This window comes from Tamandua tetradactyla, chromosome 16 (genome assembly GCF_023851605.1).
Source record: "Tamandua tetradactyla isolate mTamTet1 chromosome 16, mTamTet1.pri, whole genome shotgun sequence".
NCBI classification, from domain to species: Eukaryota; Metazoa; Chordata; class Mammalia; order Pilosa; family Myrmecophagidae; genus Tamandua; species Tamandua tetradactyla.
Window position 1 is genome coordinate 78989340 of NC_135342.1, and position 16928 is coordinate 79006267.

Below are 16928 nucleotides of genomic sequence, written 5' to 3' on the forward strand. Positions count from 1 at the left end.
TCAAGCTTTCAGAAAAGTTGCAACAATGGCACCTTGTATCCTTAGCACAGATTCTTCAGTTGTTACAATATCATCACATTTGCTTTCTCCTCCTCTCTCTCTCTATACAAATATATACATTTGTTTCCCTGAACCAGCAGAGAATAAGTGCAAATCCCCTGCCCACAACTACATGCACGGCCTCCCAGTCTGCTCCTGGAGGCCCTGCTGACCATTCAGCTTCTAGGTTGAGGCAGCCTGGGACGGGGCATCTGAGGGGTCACGCGAGAAGGGACATTGAGGCCAGCAGGACGTCCTCGCTTTCAGAGCGAGGGGTCAGGAGGAGGCAGGGCAGTTTTCTGAGTGGGGGCGAGTCCCTTAGAAGCTGAGCCTGCAGAGCCAAGCTGCGGGACACTGCACCCGCTGTTCGCGTCGGCAGAGCAGCTGAGCGAGGAGACTTTGCTGCCCGAGAGGAGTAGAGCAGGGCTTCTGCAGCCCTGGGCAGGAGGGAATTGGTTTTGCAGGAGTCACAGGCTGGGTGGACATCTGAGGCCTGGCAGGGGGAGCCCGCTTCCAGTGCACCTCTGGCTCCCCCCTGTGGCCCCGTGGGGCGGAATTCAAACCCAGGGAAGGCGGGGTGCCCAGGAACCTTCCAGAGAGCCCCCGGCCTGAATAACGCCAGCCACTTGCCTTTGGAAAATACATTTGCTCAGTTGCTGGTATGCAGTCACCCAGGTTGTAGGCAGGTCTGCTGGGCTTTGTCACCTTGTGCAATAAATGTCAGGGCCGGTCCCAAGACTCCCGGATGCTTTTCAGTGTGGCCACACAACCAAAGAAAAACGGAGTGTCCAGTTATTGCCTAAAGATGACATATTAACGTTACAGCAGGGAAGACAAAGCTGACACATTGAGAGCGGAGATAGTTAAATGCTGGAGGCATTGCTAGTGAGATGCACTGCGCATACTGGCCAATGTTTTCCCCCCTCCCACACACATTTTACTGTAATATTTGGGGGAGGGAGGTTGAGCTGCAGAAAGAGACGGTAGCTGATGCCAGTGGGAACTGGAAATTCCTATTTAGTAACTTGACACATTCGACAAATTGCTGACTATTGACCATTTTTTACATTTAAAAAATGGTAATTTCATATGGTTCCACTTAATACTCTCCTTATCTTTCTTTGAATGAAATTGCTCCTTTTAGTACTCGTGGTAACTTTAAGAGTTAAAATTTATGTACATTTTCAGAGAGGATCAGTGAAGCAGTGGAGCAAGGATTTACACTCACAAATTATTTGTCATTTACAGTAATCTTATTAGTTTCTTTTGAATGGACTCCAAAAATTTTGTCATGACATGAGCTGAGCACTGTTGGAATTTTGCTTCCAACTCATCTGTTAAGGTAGCGGTTCTCAAACTCTTTGGCCTCAGGACTCCCTTACACGCTTAAAAATTACCAAGGACCTCAAAAACTTTGCTTAATGTGGCTTAGTTATAGCCACAGATACTCAATGTGATGAAAATTAAGTCTGGGACATTTAAAGTACTTATGCTATAATTCATTTAAAAATAACAACAGCAAGCCCATTACATATTAAACAAATAAAAATTTAAAAAATATTTTTATTGAGAAATCTTCACACACATACAGTCCATCCATGATGTACAATTAGTGGCTCACAATATCATCACATAGTTGTGTATTCATCACCCTGATCATTTTTAGATCATTTGCATCACTCCAGAAAAAGGAATACAAAGAAAAAAGTAAAAACTCATACATACCATACCCCTTCCCCTTCCCTCTCATTGACCATTAGTATTTCAATCTACCCAGTTTATTTTTTTACCCTTTATCCCCCCCATTTATTTATTTATTTATTTATTTATTTATTTATTTATTTTTACTCATCTGCCAATACCCTGGATAAAAGGCGCATCAGACACAGGTTTTCCCAATCACACAGTCACATTGTAAAAGTTATATCTTTATACAATCATCTTTAAGAAGCAAGGCTACTGTAACACAGTTCATCAGTTTCAGGTACTTTCCTCCAGCCATTCCAATACACCATAAACTAAAAAGTGATGTCTATATAATGCATAGGTCCAGGATAACCTCTCCACTCTGAAATCACTCAGCCACGGAAACTTTATCTCATTTCTCTCTTCCCCTCTTTGATGAAGAAGGCTTTCTCAATCCCATGATGCTGGGTCCTGGCTCATCTCGGGAGTCAGGGCCCACCTTGCCAGGGAGATTTACACCCCTGGGAGTCATGTCCCATGTGGTTGGGGGGGGCATTGAGTTCATTTGCTGAATTGGCTTAGAGAGAGAGGCCACGTCTGAGCAACAAAAGAGGCTCTCTGGGGGCATCTCTTAGGCATAATTATAAGGAGGCTTAGCTGCTCCTTTGCAAGAATAAGTTTCGTAGGGGCAAACCCCAAGATCAAGGGCTCAGCCTATTGAATTGGTTGTCCCCACTGCTTGCGAGAATATCAGGAATTCCTCAGACGAAGAAGTTTCATATTAAGCAAATCAATTTTTATTAAAAATACACGTTTTCCAAAACAAAAAAAAACTGAGAATGACTGCAGTTCTCTTTAACGAATGGGTTAAAAGTAGATGGCTGGATTCTCCCATCTCTGCTGCATCCCTCAGCTGTGATAGCATATCAGGAACCCCCTGGAAAACCCCACTGTACTCTTGTGAGAGAATCAGAGAGAAAAGCGCAGGGGACTTGTCAATATTCTTATGAAAATGTTCTCGGCCTTGTGACCCCCTTAAGGGGAGCTCCACAGAACACTAAAAGAGCCTTTTGTGTGTTTTCCAGATGGGCGATTCCTTCAACATAAGTTTTCCAAGGAATATCCAGGTAAGAGGAGAAATCTTCACTCTCTTTGCAGAGGGTGCTGGAGAAGGCAGTGAGCATGTCTTGGGAGAAGAGGAAAATTAAAAGCCCGTTGACTGTTGTAAGATCCCCAGTGTGAAGCTGCTGTGAGAAGGATCAACCATATCCCCCCCCCCCCCCCCACTGCTTTTATTCCCCCACGTGGCACGCTGGGGTGAGGGCTGAGCTACCCGAGCTGCCTCTGTTGGGAAATTCTCCCCTGCAGCCTGGCCTCCCTGCGGGCGGCATCTGACATGGGTGGACGCCACGCCAGACCCTGGGCTGGAAGAGGCCAGTGGCTGGACATCCACCCAGGTGCCCGAGACCGGGACGGGGTGGCAGTGCTGGGCTGAGAGATAGGGACAGAGTGAGGACCAGGATGGATAAATAAAGTGAAATCCCTGTTATCTAATGGTGGGTGGGAAGGTGGGAGCCAGACAGAGGCTCATAGCAAATGTGGCCTCTTGCTTAACCAGAGGCTAGGGGTACTAAGTCCCTCCTGCTCTCCTTTAGGGAATTGGGAAATACGGCTGACACCATTCCTCCATCCATCCATCCATCCATCCAGCCAGCCAGCCAGCCAGCCAGATGGTTCATCCAGTCATCCATCCATTCAGTCATACACTCATCCATCCATCTCTCCATCCAATCATCCATCCATCCGTCTGATCATTCAATCTTCCCTCTTTCTTTCTATCCTTCCCTCCTTCTCTCCCTCCCTTCCTTTCTCTCTTCCTCCCACACATTTTTCCATCTATCCAGCATACCTTTGTCAATAATTATCAGGACCTGTTTATCAAGCATACTCCTCATTCTGTGCTGGGGTCGAGGTTACAGGTTGAACACCACAGGCCCCGTTCTTACCCTCGCACAGCTTTTGCTGAGCAGGGAATGCACACACTGGAAAAGCCTGAGTGTTTTCCTACCGCCTGATGGTGGTTAGGGCTGCTGAGGCCACAGACAGGCTAAGAGGAGGAGACTGTTAGAGGGTTGAGGAAGCCTTCCTAAGGAGAGGCTCAGCCTGAAAATAGGAAGGAACGGGCAGGGGGTGCGTGTGTGAAGATCCTGAGGGCGGGGCAACTTGGAGTGTGCAGTGAGCAAGGTGGAGAGTGGCCAGAGAGGAGGCCACAGCGTGGGCAGGGCGAGCTCCCCACAGGCCGTGGGCGGAGGTGCAGGGAGGGGAGGCTGCGGGTCTGAATGGCAGGGGCTCATTTTGAGGAAGGGGCTTGTACGGCCAGGGAACCAAGTAAGACCATGGGATGTGGTCTTGATTTGGCAGTTCTTGATGAGCCAGGGGGCCCCTGGAGCAGCGGCAGACATACCTTCCCCGACAGAGCCTCTTTTTTTTTTGCAGAGGGCGATTCGAAGAACGTGGCAGAGCATAGAAAGGGACACCAGGGGGACTTTCCGTAAAGCGACGACCCGCAGATACGCGGGGGTGGGTGAGTCACCGGAAGGGGTGGGGGTGGGGTGGGGCAGCCAGGTGGACCTCTGTCAAAGCAAAGTTGGCCGTGGGAGGGTGACACTGGGGCCTCACCTGCTGGTGGCATTTTAAATTCTTATAGTTTTGAAGTGAGCATTTGAGAACTGTGTGTGTAACCAGAAGCAGGCGGGTTTCTATGTCCTTCTGGATCTAAAGCCTAAGATTAGACCAGGCTGGAACTTTTCTTTCCCTCTCCTTCCCGTTCCTGGGCCTCGACACCTCCAGGAACTGGGCAATACCGCCAGGGTCCCATGGAGTCTGTCTGTCTGTCTCTCCCTCCCTCTGTCAAAGGCGACTACTGAGTGCCAACTATAGGATAGGCACAGTACCAGGCACTTGGTTGCTCCCAGATAGCTGAACGGTATTCAGTGGATGCCGGGCACGGGTCTGGGGTTACGCAGGGAACCTAGCAGATGAAGTTCCTGCCCTTGCAAGGGTTACGCTCTTATAGGGGGAGACAGACAATAAACACGTCAACCAAAGGATAAACGAGAAAGTGAGGGCCTGTGACAGGGGAAGGGAAGGAATCGAGCAGGATGATGCAGTGCAGAGTCACTGGAGGTGAGTATGGGACCTGCTTTAGGTGGCAAATCAAGGAGGGCTTCCCTGAGGAGGTGACCGTACACCTGGGCATGGGAAGGTGCTGCTGTGGGAAGACCTGGGGAGGTAGAGGGAGCCGGGAGAGCAAAAGTCCTGAGGCAGGAAAGGCCTGGTTTTGAGGAGCCACTGGGTGACCTCTGGGCTGGAGACAGGACGGTGGAGGAGGAGACCGGCCCAAGCGGCAGTGACTGTGAACAAAGCACAGACCTGCTGTCGGGATGCCAAGGCTGCTCGCAGTCCACAGAGAGCATCAGGCAGTCGATCGCAGTACCTGCCCCGTGCCCTGTGAATCCGGCGCCTGGCACAGAAGAGTTCATGAAAGTGGACCATTTCCCCAGAATGCCCTTGAAAGGCAAATGTCAGATTTCAGATTCCAGAATATTCCTGTCTGAGTCTTCCAGGAAAATCTAGATCCGGCAGGGATGGATGCCAGCCTGTCTATTGCCTGCTGGTGACAGGGACATGCCCTGGGAGGAGGCCAGCCGTGTCTGGGGGCCTCCTGACGGGGGTCAGTGGGTAAGAAGAGGACACTGAGAAACACTTGAGGATGGATTTTCAGAATAGGGGCTTTGCAGCCGGACAGACCTGGGTTTCAGTTCTCGCCACACTGCCGTGTGACCTTAGCCCAGTGACTCGCACTGTCCAAACCTCAGTCCCATCACCTGCGGAATGGGAATGGCAGTGAGGGGTGTGGTAGGAGCACAGAAAGAAGATGGATGTACAGACGTCAGCGTGCCCAGGGCTGCACAGAAGCCCAGCTGAGCCCCTGCCGAAGGATTTTTTTCCCTGATTGCTAAGAATCAGCTCAGAGGACCCATTTCCCTCTGTGCTCGTGGACAGACTTTCAGGAGAGGGCTGCCCCCTCGTCTCAGGTGCAAGCGAGGGCACCCGAACACCCAGAAGAGCCAAGCTGGCAGGGGCAGCCCCCGCTCAGGGCAGTGCAAATCCCCAGGTTCAAGGTGTGCCAAGCGTGCTGCGGCCCGGCCTGCCAGCACCAGCTCAGCCGGCAGCAGCCAGGCCCCACGTTTCCTGGCTGGAACCGAGAACTCTTGTCTGCTCCTCTTTTGGTTGCACATGAAAGGAAACCCTAGTCAAGCCGGCTTAAAACAAAAAGGGGGATTTGTCAACTCCCACGTACCTGAAATCATCTGGGGTCAGGCCTGGCCCCATGAGCGGGGTGGGAAGTCCCCCACCGCGGCTTGTGCGGGGTCAGGTGTGGGCGGAGGGGAGGGCTGCAGCCCCGACCTCGGTGGGGGCTCCTGACAGCAGAGCCAAGGCCGCCGTGGGTCTGGGGGTGTGTGAGGATGGCCCTGTGTGGACCCCAGGCTGACGAGGCCCCCTGTGCACACCTGGAGCCCCCGGCACACAGCCATGCTCTCGGGGGCGCACAGACAGGCTCCTGGTTCATTGCTTGTCACCCCCACCCCCACCCCATCCCCATGCTCAGCAGCCACATGGGCAGCTTCCAGGCCAAGCCAGGTGACACACTGCTTCCTATTACCGTGGAAAAATAGATCATTTCACATGTTCAATAAACAAACCCTGCTGGGAAAGCCAAGTGGCATCAGAGCTGAGCAAAAAAACATTTTTTTTCTTAAATTATTCCTTAGGAAGAGCAGTGGGCGATGGGGTGGTGCTCCCCTCACCTCTGCGGAGAGCTCACCTCTAGCTTGGACCTGCAGGGCTGCCCCATGGACTGTGCGAGTTTTCCAGGCCATCTCAAAGGGGCCCAGTGACCCCATGTGGTTCACAGGTCAGGCCTGGAAAGGGGTTCCAGAATTTAATCTTCTTGGAAACTGGCATCTTTCCAGGATTCCGCTGGGGGCCAGGGAAGGGGGGAGCGTTTTACAGGTCATGACTGCAGGTTCCGTCCATGCCGCAGCCCCAACGAATCCCTTCTTTGCTTCCTTTTCAGCAGATTTGCAAAAACATCTTTCCAGCTTCCTACTAGGCCTGGGAACAGTTGGGAAGATGTGATTTGATTTCCAGAGGTCCAGCTCAGCAGAGGGGGAGCCCAGAGAGTCCAGTCCCCACCGGAACTTGCTGGGTCTCAGAGCAGAGCCCCTCAGTCCCCCCTGCCCCCCACCCCCCAGTTTCCTTGGCAGGTCCAAGAATCCAGATAGGAATTAACCACCCGTACCGGCTGGTGCTGTGTTCTGCAGATGGCGAATGAAGACATCCTACATAACTAGAAATATGTCATAGTCTATTTCTGCTGAGCACCCTTCCCTGACAGCGCCTCTCTGCCTGACACCTGCAGCCGCGCATCAAAGAAGCACAGTGCGCCGATGCCCCAACAATCCGTCATCCCCTAAGTCAGCAAGCCCCTTTGCTAGTGCGGGCTTGTTGGCGCGATTTTTTCTTTAAAAGGCAGCCCCCCAAGAGGGGGGCCGAGGCTGCTTTCCTGCATTCCCGCAGACCTCTGCGTCGGTGGCTTCCCTCTGCTTCTCCCCTAATAAATCTTTTTCTTTACTTCAACTCGCTGTCCCATGTGGAATCCTTCACGACTCTGTCTCAGGGACCTCTGCTGCCAGGTGGCCCTGTGGGCCACCAACACCTCCAGGCTGTGTTTTCTCACCGGAAATGAGTTGGAGGGGTCCTGCAGGACCGCCCCTCACCCTGGGACGGCGCCTCCGCCTCCGGGTGCATCCGTGGACCCCCCACTGAGAGTTCGGTGTCTTGGGTATTTACATGTAATTCCTGGAGCCTTGTGCCCTGTCCACATGTTCTCAAAATAAATCTGCTCACCTTGAAATGAAAACAACATGCCAGACTCCTGCGTGATTCATCGTTTCCCCACCCGAGAGTCTTACATTGCATCTGCCGAAGTCGAAAGGTTAGAAGAGCTGGGAGGAGGCTCTGGGACAGTAAAGCCAACAAAATGCAACCCTCAGGCCCCGGCGGTCTGGGGGACTCTGTCACCTTTTATTGTGGGCTTGGGCAGTGGAGCGGGCGTTATGGGGACGTGGTGCTGTCAGCTCTGCTGCCTGAGCTCCAGGAATCCCCTCCATGTGCCTCGTTCTTCTAGTTAGTTGGTTTTTTAAGCAGCATGATTGAGATTCAATCCATATGACACTGTTCAGCCGCTGAAAATGTACAGCCCAGTGGGATATATTCACAGAGTTGTGTAGCCAAACCAATTGATTTTATAACATTTCCATTTATTCCAAAAGATACCCGAAACCTACAACTTTTCTAAAAAGAAAACACAAAAATAACTCTACAGAAGGAAAACTATATGTGTTCCTACAAAGAAAAGAGGAGCAAGCCCATTAGCAGTCCCTCCTCATCCCCCCACCGCACCCCAGCCCCGGTGACCAGGGATCTACTCTCTGTCTCTGTAGATTTCCCTATTCTGACTTTGACACGGATGCAATCACGTCATGTGTGGTCTTTGTGACTGGCTTCTTTCAGTTAGCATAATGTCCCCAAGGTCCATCCCTGTTGTGGCATGAATCAGGACTTCATTCCTTTTCCTGGGTGAATACTATTCCAGCATATGGACAGAGCACATTTTGTTCGTCCGTCTGGCCACCGGTGGACACATGGGTTGTTTCCACCTCTTGGCTCTTGTGAATAATGCTGCTATGTCGTCTGCGAGTTTCTACATGGACATGCAGACCTTGAGATGAGAATTTGTGGGAACCAATTTATTAGGAAGTTTCTTTAGCAATGCTGGCAGAGGGGTGGGGACTGGGGTAGGGGTGGGGGCAGGAGGAGAGGAGGTCAGACCAGGGTGAGGTGTCACTGCCCCACCTGGGTACTGGAGGGCCCTGAAGTCCCACCGGGGCCAGCTCCACGTGGGCAGGTGGCCTGCGAGTCTCTCAGAGAATTTCTATTGCAGAAAGGGAGTTTTTCATGTGTTAAGTGCCGGTGAGCAGGCCACGGAACGCATGCCTGTGATTTGTTGGGTACGAGCCAGGGCCCAGCCTGGGTGCCCACCCACGAGGGTCTGACTTAATTGGCCTGGGTGGGCCCTGGGCCTGGGCTTGGCAGAAGGCTCCCTGGTGGTTCTGACCAGCAGCCAGGGCCCGTGGGGCTGGGGACCCGGGGTCTAAGGGTCAGTCCACTCTCTGGCTGGCCAACACAGTAGAAGCAAATAATTACAACCAGCAGATACTTAGATAGGCCAGCATTTCCCATGCATCTCTCAGACGAGTAACCCAACTCAGAGAGCTTAAAGGATTCACCCAAAGCCACCCAGCCTAGAAGTGTCAGGATTCAAACCAGAGCCCCAGCTGTACTGCATTCTGGGCATGAGGAGGCAAAAGGGGGCACCGAGGGTGCACACTCAGGCGGAGGCTGAGCTCATCCCCATTGGGGGTTGGGCTGCCCACTGAGGTTAGAGGGAGTTGGAGAGAGCTGACACTTAGCAAGCAAGCTCCTAGCAGCAAGCAGGCCCCTGCACCCATGAGGGCTCTTTCAGAACCCTTCCTGGTTCTGCCCACCAGCGAGCAGCCAATCACCTCCCACCAGCGAGCAGCCAATCACCTCCCACCAGCGAGTAGCCAATCACCTCCCACCAGTGAGCAGCCAATCACCTCCCACCAGTGAGCAGCCAATCACCTCCCTCCATTGTAGCCAGTTACCATATTAGGAAGAAGCTGCAGCCATTCCCATTCCGTCTATAAATACCTTGTATCAGGTAGGCTCAGACTTTCAGGGCTATTCAGGTGAGTAATCTGGCCATAGACTAATAAAACCTACTTCCTGAAACTTTGGAGCCTTGATCCCAGTTTGCCTGGTTTCTGCGTATGTTCCTGGAGGCTTGCAGCCTCGTTCCTTGTTACACACTCCAGTCCTGTTTCTGTGTAATGTTCCTGGAAGCTCTTTCAGAATCTCATTCCTGGTTTGGCGCTATAAGACAAGCAGGGTTCCGATCCCAGACAAGGCACTCACCCTCTCTGAGCCTCAGTTTCTTCTTCTGTGAAATGGGTGTGAGAAGAGTGGCTGCCTGTCAGAGTGACTGGGGGGATTGTATGAGATGATATATAGACAGGGCTTAGAAAATGGGCTGGATGATGATTACTTATCATCAGCCTATAACAAAAGACATACCAACTCCTCATCCCCATAGAACCTGATAAAGGTGGTATGGGCATACCTGTTTCCCAGCTGTGCTCAGCCTCAGAGAGGCTCAACTGCTGTGTGGGATCACACAGCAAGCAAATGGCTGAACTGAGCTTTGAGCCTTGACCTGTTGACCTCCACATCTGGATAGCCTTGTTCTTCTTTGTGTCCATCCCGCAGCTGGATGACCATCCACGGGTCACTAAGCGTGTCTGAGCCTTGGTTTCCACACTCCTAAATGTCTGGGAGAGCTCCAGCTGCACAGGGTTGTGTGAGCTCAAGAAGGACCATGCATGGAGGTGAATTGTCCACTAGGATGCAAATGCCAGTTGGGTCATATATGCAGGTGGTAGAGAAGAAGAGAAAAATTAGAAGTGCTCTCTGCCCTCGAGGAGCCCGTGGTCTGTGGGGGACTCAGACAAGTAACTGACTAACCATAGTGTGGAGGGCAGGCAAAATGTCAATAGTGCTGAGGGGGGCCAGGGAGGTGAAAGAGGAACCAGGGGAGGCTTCCTGGAGGTGGTGGTATAGGAGTTGATCATGCTTACTATCTGAACAGTCCTGGGGGCATTTGCTTTGGAAGAGGGAGCCCAGTTCCTATCTGCTTTAAGCCAGGGTTTCTCAACCTCAGCACTATTGACATTTTGGGACCAAATAATTCTTTGTGTGGGGGCCTCCCTGTGCTTTGGAAGATGTTTCACAGCATCCCTGCTCTCTACCCACTAGATGTCAGCAGTGCCACATTTTGTCAACCAAAAATGTCTGAAGACATTGCCAAATGTCCCTTGGGGGGCACAGTCAGCCCCCGGTTTAAGCCCAAATAATGAGGCCCTAGTTTGTATCATTTCATCCATCACTAAGTCCCACGGGGGCATTTTCCCTTAGGATCAATGTGATTCATTAACTTTCTCATTCACTTGTCACCTTTTCATTCGCTCACTTGTGCATTCATTCTATGAAGAAATATTTCCCCAGACTAACCACCTTTTCTTATGTAAAAATGAATAAGATGCGCGTGTTTTTGCACCTTTTCAGTTTCTGAAATTGGAATGTGTCTTAGAATCGACGTGGGAATAACAGAGTCCCAGCTCGGAGTGCCAGCGCACGAGGAAGGGCAGGGAGGGAGGCACGGCGGGGCCCGGGCTTGGGGGCCGGGGTGCGGGGTGCAGGTGAGTCCTGGCGCTGGCACTCGCAAGCTCTGTGTGTGGCCTCGCACAGGTCATGTCACCGTGCCTCGGTTTCCCCATCTGTAAAGGAGGGGTGCTGATACTGCTGGTCTGTTACGGGAAGAACGAGTGTCCCTTCACGGTTCTCAGTGCGAGGCCCAGCTGTGGCATGTCCTGAGTGAGGCTTGTGCCACTATTATTACCGTCGTCGTGGTTGTTTGGCCTCCATGGAGAGCTGCCCGGCCCCACTGGGGGACGAACAGGGGCTCCCCGGGCCTCAGCGATGTGGGCAGAGGGCACGCGAGTCCCCTGGGGTCTCTTGCTGTCATTGCTCCTCTCTTCTGTGCTCCCTCCTTACGGCCCCAGCAGCTCCAGCCCCCGGAAGCAGATGGAAGGGACACCCCAGCTCCCCGTCCAAAACGTTGGGGAAAGCACCTGTGTTTGGACCCATGGGCTGAGGTCAAGGGGCAGGCAAAGAAAGAACATGGAGGCTCCCTCGTAGCCATGGGGGGTGGGGGTCCCCAGGAAAATGTGACAGTCGCATCAATGTCATTGCCAGAGACCATCTGCCCGAACCCTCATTTCACAGAGGCTGCAGAACGTCTGTGACCTGCGCAAGGTCACACGGCCAGGCAGGGAGAGGAGGCAGTTGACACTCCAGGCCACCCTCTGTCCCCGTCGCCACCTCTGCTCCTCCCAGCACCCGGGACTCAGCCGCCAGCACCTCTGGAGCCTTCACTGTGTCCAGGCACCTCTGTTAGCCCTTGACAGAAGTTCACGACTCACCTAAACCACCCCAACCCTCCGAGGTAGATGCTGTTAACACTCCATTCTGCAGGCAAGGAAAACTGAGACACAGAGAAGGAAAGTCACTTAGCAAGGGTCACACAGCTGGTAAAGGGGAGAATCAGGGGTAGATCTAAGGCATCCGATTCCAGAGTCCTTGGGAAGTAGAAACTTTGTTTTGTTTGTTTAATTAGTAAAGGGAAAGGAAACCCTTTAATTCGTGTAGCTTTATGTACACATACAGTTTTTTTTCAGTTTTTAATAAAATATATAACTTGATACTGAAATCTGTATATCTGCAGCCATTCAGTGTATAGAAATATTATGTAGTTATGGTTCGTCCCCCAGGAAACACAAATTATATGGAACCTTTCTGGAAAAGATTGTAGGAAGGAAAGGAAAGGAGGGGAATAAGGGAAAGAGAGAGGAGAGAAGGGAAATGGAAATGAGAGAAAGTAATAGAGGGAAGGAAGAAAGAAAAAGAAGGGGGGAAAGGAAGGAAATAAAGAAAGATGGGAGGGAAAAAGGGAAGAAGAGAGGAAGAGAGGAGGTAGAGAGGGAGAGACAGGAGAAAGAACAAAATTTGTTCTTTTTTCCCCATTCTTTATCACGGTCAGATTATACCCCATGCCAAGGACATTCACCTGTTGCTTTTAAAAATGATTTCCAACACGGTTTTTATTTTAGATTATGATAGAGTCACAGGAAGGTGCAAAGATGCTTCAGGGAGGCCCTGTGTACCCTCTGCCCGCCTCCCTGCTGCTAGTGTCTCCGTGTGACCTGGGTACAGTCCCCAGAGCTCATGCCCATGTCTCCAGCGTGGCATGCGCCCATCTGTGTGTGTGCGCCTCTGTGTGTGTGCGTGTGCACACGTGCATGTGTGTGTGCCTGCATGCAGCTCGGGTACTGTCATCACACGGGCAGCCTTGTGTGTGTGTGTGTGTGTGTGTGCATGTGTGTGCATGCTTGCAGCTCGGGGACTGTCATCACAGGGCAGCCCTGTAGTTTTTCCTACGATCGAGGTCCTTGACCGCACTGTGCCTTCCTCCCAGCGCAGGACATGGGAATGTCCACTGTCCCAGCTTCTGGACAGAGCCAGGAGCTCGGGCTGGGATTGGCCCGGGGCCGCCCACTCCTGCCCCGCTGGCAAGTCGCCAAGCCCCACTCCGCACTGTCCGTGGGATGGCAGGAGGCCTAGCCCCTTCTCTCGAGCTTTCTTTCTGGCCTCCCATGGCCTCTGCCCATACCCAGGATGGGGAGGGGCCCAGGGGAGGGACACCCGGTAGCAGAGGGCCCTGGAGCAGGGGCGCAGGGACCGACTGGGCGCGCCTGATCCCGCCGTGGGGAGGGGGCCTGGGGAGTGGTCTGCTGTGCTGAGTGGGGGCACATCCTAGGGTTCCCAGGAATGGCTGGAGTGGGGGACTGGGCTGGGGGCTGGCCCGCCAGAAGCCTCGCCCACCGCTGCAGCTTTTCCATAGTAATAAAATTACTGAAACATCCCTTTGTGCCCGGGCGAGGCTGACAGGGAGTCATTCTTTCCCGGGGGCTGTTTTCCAGCTGAGCTGCCAGTGTAACTCCCCCACCACAAATCTTTTTCCAGAAAGAACATTTGCAGCAAGAACAGCAAGTTTGTGTACAGGGAAGGCAGGTGGGTCCAATGGAAGGCAGGACAAGCCCAGTCACGTAATCCCAGGCCGGCTTCCCAGGCTGGTAGCTGGCAGCAGGTAAGCAGGCCCAAAGCTGAGAAGGTGAGAGGGTGACAGGTGCTTGGCGCCTGAGACATCTTTGTTCCTGCAGGGACCTGCGGGCTGCGCCCTGAAATCCCACCACGGGAGCGTGACCTTGTGTGGACAGCTTTGGATTCTGGGTTCCTCCAGGAGAAACTGCTGTAATGAATCACAAAAATTGAAGACACCAAGTATTGTGTCCCTGTCCTTTAGATGACAGTCTGGAAAGGGAGACAAAGAGGTGAACTGGTGATGACAGGCAGTGAGTCAGTGCAATGGGAGCAGCCACACGTGGGCTCTGGGGAATCTGGTCAGAAGAGCAGAGGGAAGGAGGCTTCTGACTGGGGAGTAAAAGGAGCAGGAAAGGCAGCCCAGGCAGGTGGAACAGCATTGGCAAATCCCAGGCCTGAGAGGGCCAAGGGACCACAAGCAGTTGGGCAGAGAGGAGAAAAGGGGCTAGAAACTCATCTTGAGTTTGCACTGGATGCTGAAAACAATGGGGAGGCACTGTTTTCAGGGTGATCATCTCATTTGATTCTGCCACTGCCCGGAGAGGTCAGCATTATGATCCTGTTTATAGATGAAGACACAGAGGGTCAGAGAGGTACAGTCATTTGCCCAAAGAGCATAATCCTTGGCAGAGGAGGGATTTGAACCCAGGCCCACCTAACTCCATCAGCAGGGAGACGACCATAGCAGAGTTTTGTGCGTCCGTGGAAGGCAAGGGATGGGATACCCAGGAAGGAGGAAAGGGCCAAGAAGTCGGGTCTTTCTGGGGCCAGGTGCCAGGCCCACCCACTCTGTACCAGGAACAGCGCTCCACACCGCCCCTGGATGCCAGGACCACCCTCTGAGACACACCTCCTCAGCCACAGCTGATTGGGCCAGAAATAGGTCACCTGACTCAGAAATAGGTCACCTGACTCAGAAATAGGTCACCTGACTCAGAAATAGGCCAATCTGCTTTCCCACCTGAGAACGTGCCCTGGAGGCCTTTTGACGAGCAGGGGACCGGGCAGTGGACAGCGAGCCTCCTTCCAGGCGAGACCTCTTCTCTCAGCTGCGAGGCCCAGGCAACTTCTTGAGCCTCTTCGTGCTCCCCATTCCTTCTCTGGTTATCATGGTGCTTTCCTCCAAGGCTTTTGTGGGGATTAAGTGAAATGCTGATGGGACATTTTTGCCAAGACCCAGCACCCAGGAAATGCTGGACAGACATTGGCCAGTCTCTGCCAGTTGCGGGAGCAGAGGAGGTGGCACTCGGGAGCCAGGGGGAGGCCTGCCCTACTTCGTAGATGAGGAGGAGAGAGGAGCCTCGGGGACCCTGGCGAGCGCTCCTTTTCAGGCGGCCCGGCTGTCATGAGGCCCAGATGCTCCCAGGACTGGTTTAAAGGAAACAGCTGGGGGGTGCCCAAGAGCCAGCCACCCCTGATTCCAGCTTAGGCTAGCACCAAAGGCTCTCTGGGATTTGCAACCACAACCAAACAGAGCCGAAACGAAGCAATTGAGAAAACACCCTGACTGAGGCCATTTGGCAGCTGGCGTCCCTATGGACTCTTTTGGGGCCACTTTTGATCTGGATGCCAGGGAATTCCTGCCCCAGAACTGGCGACCACAGACCCAGGCCACAGCGGTGGGGGGCTGGGCCTAAGCAGGACCAGCCCGCAGCTCCAGAGCAGCTCCATCAGGACGGAACCCACGTTGCCTGCCCGCCCGCCTTCCACACCCACACCGCCCGTTCCCACAGGGGCAGGCTTCTGGCAAGTTTCACACACCAGCCCAGCCCAGGGGACTCACTGAGCAGATGCCTGGACAGGGGCACCACCCCAAGGGAGGGGTCATCTCCGCCACGCATGAGTTCTGGAATATGGGGGGAGCAGCGTACACTGGGGCAGCTACCATGTCACTCGTTATGTGCCTGGGTGAGGGTTCCATGTTTAACATCTGTTGTCTCATTTAAATGTTGTCTCGTTTCCAATCCGGTTGGAAAGATGCCATAATCTCCATTTATAGCAGGAAAGAAATGAGGCTCAGATACTTTAAATTTCTTACTCAAGGCCAAATAGTAAGTGGGAGAGCCAGAAGTGTCTTGTTTTTTTCATTCCACAGTCAACAAACAGGTTTACTATTAACTCATTCAAATATAAACAAAAGTCGAAAGTGGTGTAGTGAAGCTCTGTGTTCCTTTTACCCAGCCCATCTGCATCCCCGTACTTTAAAGCGAATCTAGATGTGACACCACAGATGTCATCTGTAGATGCTTCAGAATGTGCGTCCGCCAGATGTGCGCTTTTCTTTATTTCATGATTTCTGGTTTACAGAAAAGAATGTGCATAAAATACAGGATTCCTATATCCACCCTGTTATTAAACCTTGCTTTGGTGTGGTACATGGGTTACAATTGATGAAAGCATATATTTTTTAATTGTGCTATTAACTATAGTCCTGGGTTTACCCTAAGGTTCACTATTTGTGTTGTGTTGTTCCATGGATTTTCTTAAAAATTTTATTCTGGTAACATATATATGACCTAAAATTTCCCCCTTTTAACCACATTCATATATATAATCCAGCGCTGTTAGTTATGTTCACAGTGTTGTGTTCCCATCACCGCCATCCATTACCCAAACATTTCCACCATCCCAAATGGAAACTCTTTAAGCCCTAACTCTGTGTTCTCTACCTCCACATCATCAGCTGGTAAGCTATATTCTGGATTCTGACTTGATGAGTTTACTTATTCTAATTATATCCTATCAGTGGATCACACCTTATTTGTCTTTTTGTGTTTGTCTTATTTCACTCAACATGATGTCTTCAAAGTTCATCCTTGTTGCATGTATCAGAACTTCTTTCTTTTTTACTGTTAATAATATTCCATTGTGCATATGTTCCACATTTTGTTTACTCATTCATCGGTTGATGGGCACTTGGGTTGTTCCCAGCTTTTGGCAATTGTGGATAATGCCACTATGTATATTGGTGTGCAAATATCTGTTCAAGTCCCTGCTTTCAATTATTTTGGGTTTATACTTATTATTCTTTTGGGGAGTGGGATTGCCGGGTCAAACAGTAATTCTATACTTAACTGTCTGAGGAACTGCAGAACTGGCTTCCATAGCGGCTGTATCGTTTTACATCATCTCCAGCAATGAGTAAGTGTTCCTATTTCTCCACATCCTCTCCAACACTTGTGTTATGCAAAGGAGCAGGGCAGAATTGACATATTGAA

At 51.9% G+C, this 16928-nt stretch overlaps 1 protein-coding gene across 4 annotated transcripts in view; it reads left to right on the top strand.

Annotated features, from left to right (window-relative positions):
- The window catches only part of WFDC1 (WAP four-disulfide core domain 1), a 79343-nt gene extending 71629 nt beyond the window's left edge, over positions 1-7714 (top strand). For 3 of the 4 annotated variants that reach the window (XM_077133180.1, XM_077133177.1, XM_077133179.1), the window contains 3 exons: positions 2811-2852; positions 4222-4309; positions 6869-7714. In XM_077133180.1, coding sequence (XP_076989295.1) covers positions 2811-2852; positions 4222-4280 — 101 coding nt within the window. In that variant the 3' untranslated portion in view covers positions 4281-4309; positions 6869-7714. Of the gene's footprint in view, positions 1-2810; positions 2853-4221; positions 4310-6865 lie in introns of all 4 variants that reach the window. The other variant, XM_077133178.1, reaches the window with a different exon arrangement.
- The last annotated feature ends 9214 nt before the right edge of the window (positions 7715-16928 follow it).